This window comes from Prosopis cineraria, unplaced genomic scaffold, assembly GCF_029017545.1.
Source record: "Prosopis cineraria cultivar Desert tree isolate PC_DT_omini unplaced genomic scaffold, ASM2901754v1 PC1, whole genome shotgun sequence".
Lineage (NCBI taxonomy): Eukaryota > Viridiplantae > Streptophyta > Magnoliopsida > Fabales > Fabaceae > Prosopis > Prosopis cineraria.
Window position 1 is genome coordinate 52,900,319 of NW_026555332.1, and position 15,923 is coordinate 52,916,241.

Here is a 15,923-nt window from a genome sequence, read left to right on the forward strand (position 1 = left end):
GTCATATAAGATTTATCACAACAACAACAGTCATAGATCTACAATAATAATAAAAAGTATTTCAATTATAATACAAAAAATTCAAATTAAATAACATTAAATAATCTTCAATATGTCTAAAATCAATTGTATCAAGTTAATAACAAATCACTAATAAAAAGAGAAGACTTAAATTGATCAATGATGAAACTTTGCTCAATATCTATGATTTTATAAGTATAAAACATAAAATTATTAATTATTATTATAAATTATAATAATAATTAATAAATTAATTATAATTATATTAAATAAATTTATGAGATCGAACCAAAGTAAGTGGTTGAGATGTTAAGTTTCTTATTCAATCCAACACAAAAAAAAAAAGTCTATCTTGTTAATTTTAATAGATCAATTTATATTCAGACTGGATTAAATTGAATCGGACAGGATCAAAGAACTTTTTACACAATCCTAGGGACTAAGCAGTGCCAAAGCTCAATTTTTTTATTCTTTCAAAAAAAACAGAGAGAGAGAGAGAGAGTGAATAAGATGGGGAAAAATGAAATAAGCATGGAAGTTGGTGCAGGGGCCGCTGATTTCTACAAGGTAAAGTAAATAAAAAGGACTCGGGCCAGAAATCAGACTCTTGTATTGGTTAATTGATTAAGTGATTATTATATCGAAAATGGATGATGACGTTTCACGTTCGGATCTGATCCAAGGCTAGCGTTAATCCTCTCTCTCTCTCTCTCTGGCCATCCAAGGCTACCGTTAATCGATGAAAAAAGTAGCATTCATTTGATTTGGTTGTATGAAATGTTTCGTTTAAATTGAGCCTGCCCCTTTCGGGAGTGACCGACTCCATCTGAGGCCTCACATAGAACTACATCAATATATATTGTGGGTTTGGCTTTATTTTTAATGAACTAAGAAATGAACGACATGACAGAAAATATATTTTTATTTTTTGTGATTTTTAACTGACAATATATAGTCCCTCCCTCCCTCCTAAGTTATAAATTTTTAGATAAAATATCACATACTAGTACCACACTTAACAACATTATTCTTTCACAGTAAAAATATAAACTTTTAAAAATATTATTTATTTAATATATTAAAAAGAAGGCAGGATAAAAAATAAATAAAGACAAAAAAGATAATAATAAAATAAATTTATTTAACAAAATTCTAACTTATTAAATTATTCTATATTTTAAGATATCAAATCTCTTTTAAAAATATCTTATAATTATTTGGATCAGGCAGTATAATAATAATTTGCCTCCAACAACACCTGTGAACATGAAGTTAGGGATTGCCGGGGTCTTTACCAGCATGGACGGCGCAGAGTAGCATGTGTTTGTCTCCCCAATGCCCGCTTCTCACTTCTCAACAATTTCATTCACGTTCTTCCATATGGTTAGAAATCTGATCAGCCTCGTTCAGTAGTGGTACTAGTATCAATTATAGAAAAATGCTTTTTATTATTTTATAAAATATTTATTATATTTTTATAATTTATATTTTTTCTTCACTTTTTAACTAGACGCTTCTTTTACTGAAAAATATAGGTTCACTTGCTCCCTGTACATTTTATTGGTTCTGAATCGGCAATCCACACCGCCTTCAGAGTGCGAAATATGAGCTGCATCTGATTTGCTGGTTCAAACTGAAACATATTTTAGCATCTGAAATAGTCTTGCTATCTCTTTATCTCTATATTATGAGATTCTATTAATCACTGGAATTTGTTTCCTAGTTATGTTGGCTTTTAGAAGACCTCATTTTTTATGGCTTTATTTTTTAACTTACAGCTTGGACGCAAGAGAAAAATAATATACGGACACAAGGAACTGAGCAGCTGAGATGATTTGAAAACAATTAAAGCTGATAACTGCATATTTATATTGGGAGGGAGGGCATGTGGGATCCAATCCAAGTCATGCATCTTTCCACCGGGTCTCAATAAATCACTGTCGACTTGCCTCTTTCGTCCAATAGAATATGAGCATTTGGGGAACAAAAAGATAATTTCACCTTTTTTAAATTTTTTTTCTATGTTGAAAATAATTGGAATACATCTTTCAAGTAAATTAAAAAATAATAATTTGATCTCACTCGTTTGCTCAGTTGTGTGATTTGATTTGTTCTTTTATTGAAAACCTTTTCATCCAATGACATCATGTTATTATAATTATTTATTTTTAAAATATCAGCCAGAGGGTAGGAGAATAACAAGGAGTTGGTTGGGCCACGAAGAAGACTGGTGATTTAACCTTCATGCATCAAGCACTCACAAAGCAATCATTTAGATAGAAGACTAGCAATTTCTTTTCACCCCAGCTTTCAAAGAGCTCATGAGAAGGTCTCAGCATCAAGATAAGATTTCTTTGGCATCCTGGCCCTGTTCTCCAACTAAGAAAAACAAATTAATGCATCAAAAATATTATCTAGAAAAAAAATGAGAAACAGAACATAGCTATCTTATTTTGTTAAGTACATTTCAAAGTTTTTTTTTCTAAAAAATACTTTTTTCACATATCAAGCATACTAAAAAAAAAAAAATACTACTGAGGTATTATGCCTGATAATAATGTACAAGGGTCCCACCACAAGGCCAAACCTTATAAATAAATAAGCAAAGCTTGCAATCTGATATCATTTTGATTGCACACTGCACGCTACCCCGCCTCACCTCCTCATCTATACACCACAAGAGAGATCCACCTTATCCTTTGGCTTTCCTTGCTTACTAGCCAAGCTTCCAAAGCTTTTTTTTTTTTTTTTGGGACATAAAGTTTAGATGGAATAACTCACCAAGATTAAGACATGCCTCTAAACTCAAAGAACACTTGCAAAGACACTTATAGTCCTCACATTAACATCAAAATTTGATCTCACGACCTTGTGAATTATGAGCCAAATCATAACCAACTGGGCTAACTTTTGTTGGCCAAGCTTCCAAAGTTGAATGTCCTCAACCACACCTACATATAAACAGCGACGGGGACACGCGAATTTTCCAGCAAGAGGGATCCAACTTTGTGCACATCAAAATGACAAAAACATTATCAATATATATATATATGACCAAAAAAAAACTGCTAATGACGCCAGCAGTCACCTATAAATAAAACAAGACGTTTAAATACTTAATCATTCACAATCAACATTACTTGCCAAGTATGAAATCAAGAAGCAAGCTAAAGCTAAAGGGAATGCAAAAGAATGCCAAAACAGGGCCAGGATGCCAAAACAAGAAAGCAAAAGAATTAACAAGGTTAAAGGGAATGCAACAATGTACACATACGCTTAAAGCTAAAGGGAAAACATCATGAATGTTATCAATGGAGGACATAATCTAACGCGCAATCAACAAATCAGCAAGGTTAACCAATAAAAAAAATTTCCTAAACAGAATGCTCATTGACCTTGTCTTTACGGGCAGTGGTGTATTAGTTACAAACAAACTAAATTAGTCTCTATAAAGCTCAATCATTACACATTGGGAAAATGGGTTTGCTAAAAAATAGACTTCTGACAATCACAACTCACCAGGAAGATAAGATGATTTAATATCAAGTGTTACTCCAACATGAAAAAGTTGACCTGATGTCTTTCAAAAGCCGGGTGCAAACCCATCACAATGAATTTCAGTTTCAACGAGCATCTCAACCAATAATACGACCTTCCCTCCCATTATACAACAAATATATTATTTATAATTATAACTAGGTATAATACGTCTCACCTAATTAGTTTATTTATTCCCATGCTCTCTGCAAGCTCGTTTTGGTCCCAGCTCATTCTATTCCCATAACTTTCTGACACCCGTATCTGGATGTTGTTATGTAAGAAAAATGTTCGGAAATGTAGTAACAACTAATAACATTTTTCCTTCAAACTTCATACATGGTTTATTTAGAATCAGGTGATACCGGTTCATCTGATAAAAACGACAGAGAATACAATAAGACACCAAATTACCAGATGGCATCGTCTACAAAACTTCTATACACTAAGCTCGTCTTCAAGATAATTATACTCAAATGTGAACTCGGTCTTGATTCTTTGACACCTGAATAACGAAAGGGTAAAGAAAAGTGAGAACAGTATTACAGTTTTACATTCGTCGACTGAAAAAGAAAGGCAAAATTTCAAAATCCAAACGGTCATATTCTTTCACATGGCCAGATATGTTTCCAGATTAGTGAGTCGTGCATAACATCAACCAAAAAAAAAAAAAAGGGCAATGACTGCCTCCATATCCAATTGCAAAATCAATGATAGGATATGCAAGAGCCCCATGGATAAAAAACAACAGAGCCAAGTGCTTATCATGGTTCAGAAACTAGACAATAAGATATCATTGTGTCCAGCCAACAATTCAACCGATCAAAGATCGGATTTAATCTGCCCCAGCAAAATAGCCCTCAAACATTAACTGATCAGCCAATAAGAGCAATAGAGAATATGAAGTTGCCATGATACTGTAGGAATATAGAACCAATTTTTCCCTTCCTTTTTGGCCAGAAGAGAATTTCAGGCTCTTTGAACATATGCAAGTCCTTCGAAAGTAGCTATCATAGCCTTGCAGGCCAGGCTATACTATATCTCACTGTGAAGAACTTTGAAGTTTATGCCTAATGCAACATGATATTCAATCATTGAAAATTTCCCAAAATCTAAGAATATGTACAACAGTAGGTTGACTCATAATCAATCTTCAAAACACAGAAGTTAAACTAAAAAAGTCAAACACTGGTCAACATTGGTGCACATATATACGCAATAATCATGACTGTAAACAACTAGAGCTAAAAAGTTGATTGAGCATACCACCCATGTTGCAGGTCATCATTTGCAACATGAAAATCGAAGTATACATATGTTCCCTGCTCAAATTCATCTGTAGCGACTTTTGGCTCTTCATGTCTCTGAAACCATGTGTTATATTTTCTGTGATATCTCCAAGACTGCTTCTTTAGTTCTTTTGCAGCCAAATATTGTTGGTAAGTGTTCTGAAAAAGGTAACAAATATGAATTTAGGCTCACTGGATTGAGTGAAGTAACAACATTCCTATCATAAAAAGTTCAAGTACCTGTTGATAATAAAATGCAAAGAAGAGGGTGTCAGTGCCATATGGATCAAGACCCACTCTCTCCCAAAAGGCAGGATTACTGACAATGGGCGCCTGTACTTGAGGATAACTTGGAGGTGTTATTACCGGGTGCTTCTGCAGAACAAGATAAGAAACATCCACCATATGACTATGTTATAAATTTATACAACATAAGGAAGAATATAACTAAAAATCATACAGGAGTATAAGTCCTTGGACGTTCTGAGTCTTTAGGTTGCGGAAGTTTGTAGTAAGCTGACTCTAGCATCTGCAAATTAAATAAATGGTCACGCCCTCCACCAGAATTAACATTTGTTCCGCTAAGACTATCACCAATGGCTCCAAAATCGACAACACTTCTTCTTCCAATAACACCAAGGTTACCAGAAGGTTGATTGGATTGTAAAGGTTGGCCAGAAGAGAAATCAGCATCTCTGGAGCTCTGAGCAGGCTCAGCAAGAGAACCAGACATTCCTGCCTGCTGCATAAGAGAAAAGTTGCCAAGCAAAATCAACATTCATTTTAATAGATCGCTTATAAACATATAAACTTCAGAGTTCTCCAAATCATGTGGGGACACAGATCAAAATAGATTTTTTTGAACTCATATGCAAAGAAGGACTAAGTCAAAGTTCAACATGAACCGCACTGTAACGTTGAATAGATTAACTTTTTAAACCATTAATACTGAGCCGGTCATATGCCTTGCCTCTTACAACAAAACAGTGTAAAAAGAGGACTGCACATGCTAGCAAGTTTGCACGTGGACCCTAATCACATATTTTTAAATAACATATACTACCCTTGCAGGAAGGCCATGGGTCAGGATTGCAAGTTTACAGCTGAAGTCTACCTCATTTCTATACACGATGGTGTGCCCAATCCAAAGGCTAACCAAGCCAATCAACTGCCTTCCAAGAGCTTGAAAACTAGTTTATTACATACAAGATCTGATGCACCGCAAGCATAGCTGCTATGTAATGAGGCAAAAAAACTATATTGCAGGAAGAATGGACAGCAAGAACCATTCACAGGCTGGACATAATTGAAGAAAATGACCAGCCTAGAAGAGTTTGTCAACTTACAGGCGAATCTACAGCATATGTGGATTTTAAGTCCTCTTCATTTAGAAGATTTTTGCCAAGCCCATTATTTGCAGTAGATTCAGACACTGAATCATCAGGAGCATTCTGTTGTTGCTGATGTTCTTCAACTTTAGAATTGCCATCTGCAGAATCCAAAGATATTATGCAAATCAGAATCCTAGACAATTAATAATGTCATGTCTATGCATATTAGATTTACTGCTCTAATATACAAGCCTTTATCCTCCTTGTCTGAGTAGACTAAAATGACCCAGAAAAAAACTAAACAGGACTATATTGACACTTAACAACAAAATTAATACAATTGCTTTCTACATTGATATTAAACAGGGTGGGGGAAACCAAAGGGCAAAAAAAAAACCAGTAAGAATTAGGCAGGTTAATCAAGAATATCCAGGAAATAATCATACTACTTTAACTACTCTAAAGACAGGACAGCATTATTATGTTATTTCAAGTTACAGGCTTTTGGATTTATTATGTGGATTTATGGGCAGATATCGCAAGGCAGGACAGCCTGAAAATGTCCAGCTTAGAATGCTAGGGCTTCTTGCAGGTGGGGCCAGGCAGTCCAGCCCGTTCATCCTTCAGGCTGGGCATCAGGGCAGGGCAGCTGTGCAGCCCTAACTACTCTCATTCCAAAGAAATAAATAAACAAAAAAATATTGAAATAACTATAGAAAAATAAAGAGATACTAATCCATCTTAAGAGTGGGCAGACAATTCAAGAAATCAAGATACATGGATCACGAGGAACATGAAACATACCAGAATCTTGAGATGCACCTGATATCATCGGCTGTTGACTAGAGGGAGAAAGGATAGAATTGGATGGCATCTGTAATGAGGCGGATGAAACGCTACTGAGACCTGATGCCTGGACTCCAAAGCAGATCAGATCGAGAAGAAACAGATGAGCTTTAAGAATAAAAGTGGACATATAGTAGCACATATGGCTAACTACAATTTTCGTGCATGAATTGGTATCTTAAAGAGGATATCCAACCCTAAATTTTTTCCCCTTCCCATAATGGGGAACTTGGGTCATGTAGGGGCCTCAACCTAAATCCCCACCCACCCCAAATAACTAAGCTAAGCCCAGATCACTAATGAATACACTAGAATAACTCAACCACAGTGAGATAAATTATCCAAGCTATAGATAAAAAAGTAATTAATAAAATCAGAACAATAGTCCCCTTTCCCCTCAATTTTTCCTTTCCAAGTTTCCATTTACCACAGAAACAAAGACAAAAGTTTAATCTCATCAGTTGAAAGGTCCATAAAGTTTATATAGTGAGTGGCCATTGAAAATTTATTTGACCAACTATACTAAAAGGAAAAACTTGGTTCCATGATGAACAATTAAACACAGAAATGAAGATCTACGAATACAACAGTTAGTTTGAAAGACATGGTACAGAGTGCCACAAAAGACATAGCATAGGATGATGCAGGGTGGGCCTTTATGCCTATATTGAAAGCAAACTAACTAATGAAGAGAACAGAAGGCAAACTTAAGGTGCAACAAAAGTACTGGCTGCAAGAGTAATGAAGAGAACAGAAGGCAAACTTAAGGTGCAACAAAAGTACCGGCTGCAAGAGAGGACTTTGCTGCTGCTGAGCAGAAAACTGCTTATGACTTCCACCAGATAGAGAAGGCATACCAAGAAGGGTACTATGCCCTTGTTGCTGCACTTGCTGAAACTTCTGCAGAAATTTTTCTCTCTGATCAGGTGCTATTTCAGTTCTTCCACGAAGCTGCCCCTGGAAATAAAAACAAATTTGCTTATTGAACAACATAGCTTAAAAATACAGAACAAGAAACTACCCAAGACGTTCTAACTTCTAAGTACAGCAATCTAGTCCAATTACTTTCCATTTCACAGAGGTGACAATGTTTATCTATGCATGTTACGCATAATTCATATAACCCAACGATCAACATCCAAAGAAAAGAAAACAGTAAATACGTCCAGCAAAATAACTTAAAAGTATGGAAGTCCATAACCACATAAATTTATAAACCAGTAATAAAATAATGCATGATAGTTAACTACTTCACTTCATAATTTATCAGATGCAATTAGCCAACAATTCAAACTGTATTTTGCAATTCTGACTGACATGAATACCAAGTAGAAAAATAGAAGTTAAGATAAAAATATTACCGTTTCACTTTGGTTCTGGAAAGGACTTCCTGGTCTCCACTGTATGCCAGGACCACCAGAAGGGGAAAAAACTCTCCCAGATACAGCTGCAGCCTCATTAACATTATTAGGGTCAACTGAACCAGTTCCATCATTAACCTTCACAGTCTGAGGCAACATCATTCTATTACTTAAGGGTGATAGAAGAGGCTGCCCTATTCCACTACTTCCAAGCCTATCATCAGCTCCCATTAAGTTTCTCTTTGTTATTTCAGAGGCTGAAGGGACTGAAACAAGGGCACCGTTGCCGGAAGGGACTGAAACAAGGGCACCGTTGCCGGACACAATGTTGCTGGAAGCAAGAGGGATGCCAGACGTCACTTGATTTGGTATGCTGTTTCTACTGATGCCTCTTGCATGTGCGGCATCAGAAAGTGATGGAGATGCTCTCCGGCCAGGGAAGCCATTAACCTCATCTTCCTTCACAGAGGTAGACTGATTTACAGACGAAGAATTAGCAGCACCTGTATTCTCCAGAGCAGTCCGAACAGAATTTGAACCAGGGAGGGCTGATGCAGTGGCAGTTGCACTGGACAAGTTCTGAGATGAAACATTCAAAGAAACAGGAGTAGCAAAGTTCCCAGCTGGTGTCGACATGGCAGAACTGATTCCACTACTTTTAGAAGGTGGTGTTCTGACAACAGTATCAGAATTGCTATCCTGGGAAGCAGCATCATCAGCTAGTTCCTGAATAGAATCAGCTGAGTCATGATTAGACACCATAGTTGTCTAGGGAAAAAAAAAACGATAGTGTCCTTCTACTTGAGCAAAACCTAACAGGGACATGGCTGTTTTTCTTATACAGATAGTCAAGTAATTTAGAGAGGCACTCAGAGGATCTAAAATCATGACTCATACTCCACAGTTATTCTTACAAGGAAAAAAGGTGCCGTAGATCAATACATCATCATAGAAGAAGAACAAAGCATCAAGACAAGACAAATTGAATTCAATTAGAAAAGAAACCAGACATCATTTCTTTTTAGCTGCACCAAGTTTCAAATAAGAACAAAATATAGAAAAGATCTAACATATGGAAGGCAGCAAAATGCAAAATCACACAGGAGGATCTCATATAATTTGTTAAAGATCCTAGTCACAACTCTTTTTCCCTCCTTGACTAGCTGAGGGGATGAGTCCCAGCCAACATTTAAGAAAATTGTTAGACTAATATAACTTTGCTTTTCATTGGCTTCCTCTGGTTGAGGAGGGGATTAATTAATACTGAGAGTATCATGGAGCACTAAAATGACTTAAAAGCAAGGTTTTAAAAAATGGACCGGTCAATAGTCTAACCGTGATTAAACTAGGATCAAACCATTTATGATTAAAGTGACATATTTTAATTTTTAACCTGACAAAATATAAAAAAATTAATAGTTAAAACCAATATTGAGAGAATCCTAGAGCAATAAAATGATAGCAAGGTTTTAAAAAATGAACCAGTCTCCAGTCATAGGCAGAACAGTTTGAAGTTGTCCAATGTTTCCATTAGAAACATGGTTCAACTTGAAGGGGGAAGTTATTGGTTTTTAATTTCCTTTAATTTTTTTTTTTAAGTTTTATCTTTGAGATCAGTTTTTTAACTGGTCCAGTTCACCAGTTTTGATTGGTTATACTGGTTCATTGTGGGTTCCATGCCCTATCTGGTCCAGTTCTTAGAACATTGCTTCTAAGCAGGAAAACCAGACCGGACTGGCTCGTTCGATCAGGAACTGGCCTCTGTTTCAGTCTGAGCAAAGCATTAAAACCAGTGCTATAGTGAACCGGTCAAGAACCAGCGGAAATTGGAAAAAGCAAACGGTTTGCAAGGAGGCCAGTTCAAGTGATTAGGTTAAGAAAAGAGACGTAGAAAGTGAGAAAGAAGATGAAATGCAGGGAAATGGAAACAGAAGTTATCTTGCTTCAAACTGCTACCATAAAAGCGTTCCCTTGGTGACAAAAGTATCATATATGTCCTCAAATGATCAAATTTGTAAAAATCTTAGGCCTCAAATGCAGACCCTTGGCGATCAAGAGAGAAGGAAAGAGGATGGGTGCTAAGACGAAACAAAAGAGAGGATGTCATTTGAGTTTTGACATTTTAGGTATTATAAAATGATAACCGTTCCTCAACTCATGTGCCAATTACTAGATTTAATATTATTAATTAATTAATATTGAAAAGTATAAGAGGAGGCGTAATAGTTTAAAAAGAAGAAAAGAGTCACCCGGCAAACCGGAACAGCAATGAAAGAGAAGGATTGACATGCATTTCAGTAAATTTTAATATTAAAATTTAAAATTTCTTGATTTTAACTATTATTATTATTTTATAATTTCATATTAAAAATCAAAACAAATGCAAAAATGCTTGTCCATTATCTAACAAACGCGGAATGAAACTAAACCCATTTCTGCAAATAAATACTTGAGACAGAGGAGAATCAAGGCAAAAGAAGAAAAATGAAGGAAAACTAAATATACTGCACATGATACATGAACCAATATGTCACATGATGGCTTCCGTTTTCAAAAATACTTGCTCAAAAGTTTTCAGGTCATAGATAGAAGAAATACATACAGGTGTTTGCAAAGCCGATGCAGCTAAAGATGTCTTCAAGCTAACACCAAGTGCACCCTACCAAAATACAGCATAAATTACATAGGAACAGGGACGGATTTAGGGGGGGCATGCAGGGGTGCTTGCCCCCCCATATCACAAAAATTTTGTAAAAATTACGTGGTTTTTGCTTGTAAAAAATGTTAAAATTAATTCCCCCCCACTATTATGTAATTTAGCCTTTTGGCCCCCCCACATGGTTGCTTCTGGATCCATCCCTGCATAGGAACTTTATGTAGAGAAGTATTCCTACATGTTGGCAGAAACAACATGTATATAGGATCTGGGATGTTAATACCCGACAAACACATGCATTATATATGTTTTGACAAGACAGCTATCACCATCTGAAAATTTAAAGTTCAAGGCATTCTTGAACAAAAACGCCTAAATGCAAATATATATATATATATATATTATATCCCAATCCCAAATCATGAACAATTTCAATTGGGTAAGCAAATACCTTAGCAAGACCAGGTGGACCAATTGTGACAAGATCTTCAAGAGACTCCACCTTGTCTAAAGGTAATGAACTGTATAGTTCATCAACGTCACTGAATTCATCAAAGTCCTCCTGTTTAAAGATAAGAAAGTTTAGAGGATCAGGAAAAATGAGTAGAAAGACATAAAGCTTGCATAGTAGTAAGCATGCAAAACTCTGTTCAGGAGAAAGTATCAAAAGAAGGTATCAAAAAAATGTATCGAGTATCTTGCATTTACCACGCAGATCATAATGATAAGAGTTCAAATTTCAAAAAACAAACCTGATTTCGCTCCACATAGTCATCCAAAAACTCTTTGACATCATTAACCTGCTCAGGACTTAATTCATCATTGTCTAGCAGCCTCAAGAGTAACTCACATTTTTTTATATGAGCCTTGTGTCGGGCAATTGACATCTCTAGATGCATCTGGAAAACAAACGTAACACGTGAACTGCCAGAGAAAGGTAAACCATCAGTCCCACAAAATGAGTGCCATATGTTTACTTCAAAATCATACCAATCTAGGTGGCCTGCTTTTTCCCTTTTTGACAGAAAGCCCTTCAAGCTCAGCTTCGAAGTTATCGATTTGAGATTCTAACTCTCCAACCTACCCATGTTCAAAAAGCCGTTAGTTAATTTTCCAAATAATGATGCATATAAAAAAAAGTTGTTTACATAAAAAGAATAAAATTTATATTAATATAAACTACTTGACAATGTATCATTACAAGATGCCGCAACAAGAATCACAAAAGAAATAAGCACCAGACTTGACTGCACAGTAACTATTGGAGAAACAAATCTTAGAACCCAGCATAGAGATCGCAATTAGTTGAATGATCTCAGGACAACTTTTAACATGCTGCAATAACCAAAGGATAGAACACAACCAACCATTGCAAAAGCCAACGCTATAGGATAATGTGAACAAATTACTAATGCAACAAAAAATTCACTATAATTTGAGCAAAATATAAAAAGGCTGAATGTTATTTAAAGAAGGGAAAATAGCAATCAAGGACCACTAGAGGAAGTTTATATGAATCCAAGACCAGTTGTTGTTAAAACCTGAATGGAAAACAAGCCCAAATGACTATTGTTAATTTAGAATTAGTTATTGTTAAAACCCAAATGGATATTTGTTGATAAAAGGCTAACCCGAATCGACAAATATCCATTTGAATTTTGACAACAAATCATACTTGATTCCTCCAGTGGTCCTAGATTGATATTTTCCCTTCAAAGAAATTGATTGCTTACCACATTATTCAACCAATCCCTTGTCTCTGACTTAGCCTTCTCCTTTGGATCCTACAAATAAAAAACCACCAACTACATCAGCACAAGACAACACATTTTTCAGCCCAAAGACTACATAAATAGACCACAATATGTCAAGAAAAGCAAGGAAACTTTTAAATATAATTTTTTAGAGGGAGAGAGAGAATGTCCCAAGGTTAAAGTCTCACAGTTTTAGGCTGTTGGCCCAAGCCTTCTTTGGAGAACGCTTTGGTCTTAGTTTCCTTTTCACAGACCTTAAATCTTTCCATTTCACGCTCGATGGTCTTGCGAGCATCCACCAGAGCCTGCTCATAAGAGGCACTAACCTATGTCAACATATATCAAAAGAAAAAATGTTAAATTCAAAACCAACGAGTTGATATTGGATATTAAAACCCCAAGCAACATTTCAGAAGCTCATGTTACAAAGTTACCTCCAAGCACAAGCCAAAAAGAAACTGAGATATGCAACAGATGGGAAATTGGACAGCAACACTTAATCAATGCAATGCTTTATGATAATACTTGGTTTTATGAACAAATATAACGCAATGAAAGATTCCTCAGCATTCAGCGGAGGGAAACAATAAGATATGTGTTCCACATTACCAGAACATACAGGTATGAGACATATCCTTAATTGAAAGATATCTTTGCATAACTAGAATGCAGTCCCACGCTTAGCAGAGTTTGAAATAAGAGGCATTCTTGATGGCTTATGAGTAATGTAGCTTCCTATAGGTCTTCTATTATATATATAGAAAAATATATTCTCATTTCAAAGGTCAACTTCTGCAGACAATAGATATAGTAGACCAACTAAATGATGGGGCAAGTAGCACAGAGTACTAACTTGCTTCTAAGCGCTACAATGTCCCATCAACTATAATTTACTAGGAATCATTAAACTTAAAAACAAAAATAAAAGCATTGCAGAAATCTACGAATTCCCGTTTTTTCGCTGGAAACAGATATGAGATTATTATTAGAATAGCCCCAAGGAAATTCAACATGCATAATGCTAAGAGACGGCATGAGCTTGCGATACGGAAAAAACTCGAAGACACAAAAGGCACTTGAATAGACCTTCTTATCCTTGATCTCGCTAGACTGTATCCAAGTCTTAATTTGGTCTCTGTACCTCTGGAGCTTCTTAATTTCCTTCTTTAGGTCTGCCTCAAATTTCTCCTTCTGGTTAGCATTGTCCGTATCGTAAACCTAGAGGGACAGACAAAATTAAAATGAACCATTTGTCAAGTCAATCAATTGGACAACGCTAAGGTACGATCCAAATCCAAAAAGAAGCAAACTGGACTAGAAAGAAGGATGGAGATTAGGAACCTTGTTCCAGATACTATCGAAGACCTCGACGCCTTCTTGGACCTTCTTGAGAACGCGATCTATCTCGCCCTGAAGCTTTCTGCTTGCGCCCATTCTGCCAAGTCAATCCAACGAAAATGTTGCCCCTAATCTAATCATCCAATCGCGAAATGCTCGACGATCAATCGCGGTCGTAGATTTCTAGGGTTTCCCTTCCCCTGAACTTCAACCTTTTTTAGGGGGAGAGCAATCAGATCAGGAAAGGACGCGGCAACAAAACGACGGCTTACTTTATGTTTTTCGGCTCGTCAGCCGTTTACTTGTCTACATAATTTTGCCATGCATTTATACATATACTGGATGGATGGAATGTTAATAATACACTTTATCATGAAGTTTTATATTTTATGTTAATATATGAAATTAATATATTTAATATTATTACTAATTAATATTAAAAATTAGGATGAAATTATTTAATAATATTTACTCCCTTCATTTAAAAATATAAGGCATTTTTAATAAAATTTTACCCTCCAATAAAATAGTTACCTACTTTCAAACTAACCCTGTTTTTTTATATTTACCCCTATTAAATACCCTAAAATAAATATAAAATTATTATCAATAAGGACACTTTTGAAAAAAAATAATGATTACACCTCAGAAGATTTAAAAATACTTTAATTCCTTAAAAAGTACCTTATATTTCGGTGTTTCTTTTTTATTTCATTTTTTTGCCTCTGTTCCATTATATTAGCTTTTAAAGTTTTGCATGTGGATTAAAAAATATAATAAATATGTAAAAATATGATAAATATAAATACACACACTTTAGCAGATTTGTCCCACGATCCATTGCATTGGAACAGGTAAAAATATTTAATAGTAATAAATTAATTAATTAAATTGTTAGATTGGATAAGGGTGAAATGGAAAAATATATATATATATTATTAGATGTATTTTTTAAATTTTTTTAAAAAACTTGTGATATTTAACAAGATTTTGCTCCAAAAACATCAATAAAATAGAACGTGGGAGAAATATTGAATAATTTAATTACTATTTTGTTGCAACGTGTAACACACCAAATTTTTTTTTTTAATAATTTAACTCAATCATAGTTGAGTTATAGCCACCCAACACATTTTTATATCAATAATTTCAATATAAAATATTTTATAATTGGCTTCAACTCACACAATATAACATTTCAGATAAATTTTTACCTCCCACATGCCATTAGGCTGAATCACATTTGTCCATCCTTATACTCCCAATAAGAAAAATAAACAATTTAGTCAATTTTCAACACAAGCCAGTTATTTGGCCTCATAATCATGTCATTTTAACCAATCCAAAGTAAACTAAATATTAAAATTACAGTCATCTAAAGTCTACCAAAAATAGAAATAGTTTGAAAGGCATGATTACATTTATATATTCATATAATTGTCAATAAACAAAAAGCCCTAATATTGGCAATATAACATATTATAAATCATAAATCAAATACCAAAAGAGACAGTGGATCTATGCCACTAAGCCTCTGGGACTCCTCCACGTGTCACTCGTGGCTCTTCTCCTGAAAATTGTTAACCACATAATGAGACTCAAAAGTTTCAGTAACCAGTACCAATTTATGATAGTGTGTACAAATAGTTAAGTGTGTGCTTATTAAGTGGAAACCAAAAATAATATAATTCCAACAAAATATAAGAAATATTACAATATACACAAACAACCATCCTTATATCCCTCCATTAACCTCGAGCCGTACCCTCACTCGGTGCTAAATTACCCGG

At 35.1% G+C, this 15,923-nt stretch overlaps 1 protein-coding gene across 5 annotated transcripts; it reads right to left on the reverse strand.

Annotated features, from left to right (window-relative positions):
• Window positions 1-2,447: 2,447 nt before the first annotated feature.
• Window positions 2,448-14,420, reverse strand: LOC129312447 (uncharacterized). 5 transcript variants are annotated; one of them, XM_054955086.1, is made up of 17 exons: window positions 14,137-14,420; window positions 13,882-14,013; window positions 12,984-13,121; window positions 12,775-12,825; window positions 12,032-12,121; window positions 11,794-11,940; window positions 11,493-11,603; window positions 10,988-11,044; window positions 8,386-9,111; window positions 7,808-7,981; window positions 6,983-7,091; window positions 6,194-6,336; window positions 5,308-5,589; window positions 5,088-5,222; window positions 4,825-5,006; window positions 3,973-4,063; window positions 2,448-3,025 (listed from the first exon to the last, which is right to left on the reverse strand). In XM_054955086.1, the coding sequence occupies exons 1-16, from the start codon at window positions 14,227-14,229 to the stop codon at window positions 3,997-3,999; spliced, it is 2,637 nt and encodes an 878-aa protein (XP_054811061.1). In that variant the 5' UTR covers window positions 14,230-14,420; the 3' UTR covers window positions 2,448-3,025; window positions 3,973-3,996. The 5 variants fall into 5 exon arrangements, with proteins under 5 accessions (XP_054811061.1, XP_054811072.1, XP_054811066.1 ...); XM_054955097.1 differs by lacking the exon at window positions 2,448-3,025 and having other exon boundaries at window positions 3,778-4,063; window positions 12,984-13,100; XM_054955091.1 differs by lacking the exon at window positions 2,448-3,025 and having other exon boundaries at window positions 3,778-4,063; window positions 7,001-7,091.
• Between the last annotated feature and the right edge of the window lie 1,503 nt (window positions 14,421-15,923).

What these genes read in the sequence shown, in the direction of transcription:
- LOC129312447 (XM_054955086.1), bottom strand. Translation starts at nt 14,229, where the DNA reads ATGGGCGCAAGCAGAAAGCTTCAGGGCGAGATAGATCGCGTTCTCAAG. An exon ending in GCGAGATCAAGGATAAGAAG is followed by an intron (nt 13,122 to 13,881) that starts GTCTATTCAAGT and finishes ATGTTGACATAG; the next exon opens with GTTAGTGCCTCTTATGAGCA. An exon ending in AAAGTCCTCTCTTGCAGCCG is followed by an intron (nt 7,092 to 7,807) that starts GTACTTTTGTTG and finishes TTTGGAGTCCAG; the next exon opens with GCATCAGGTCTCAGTAGCGT.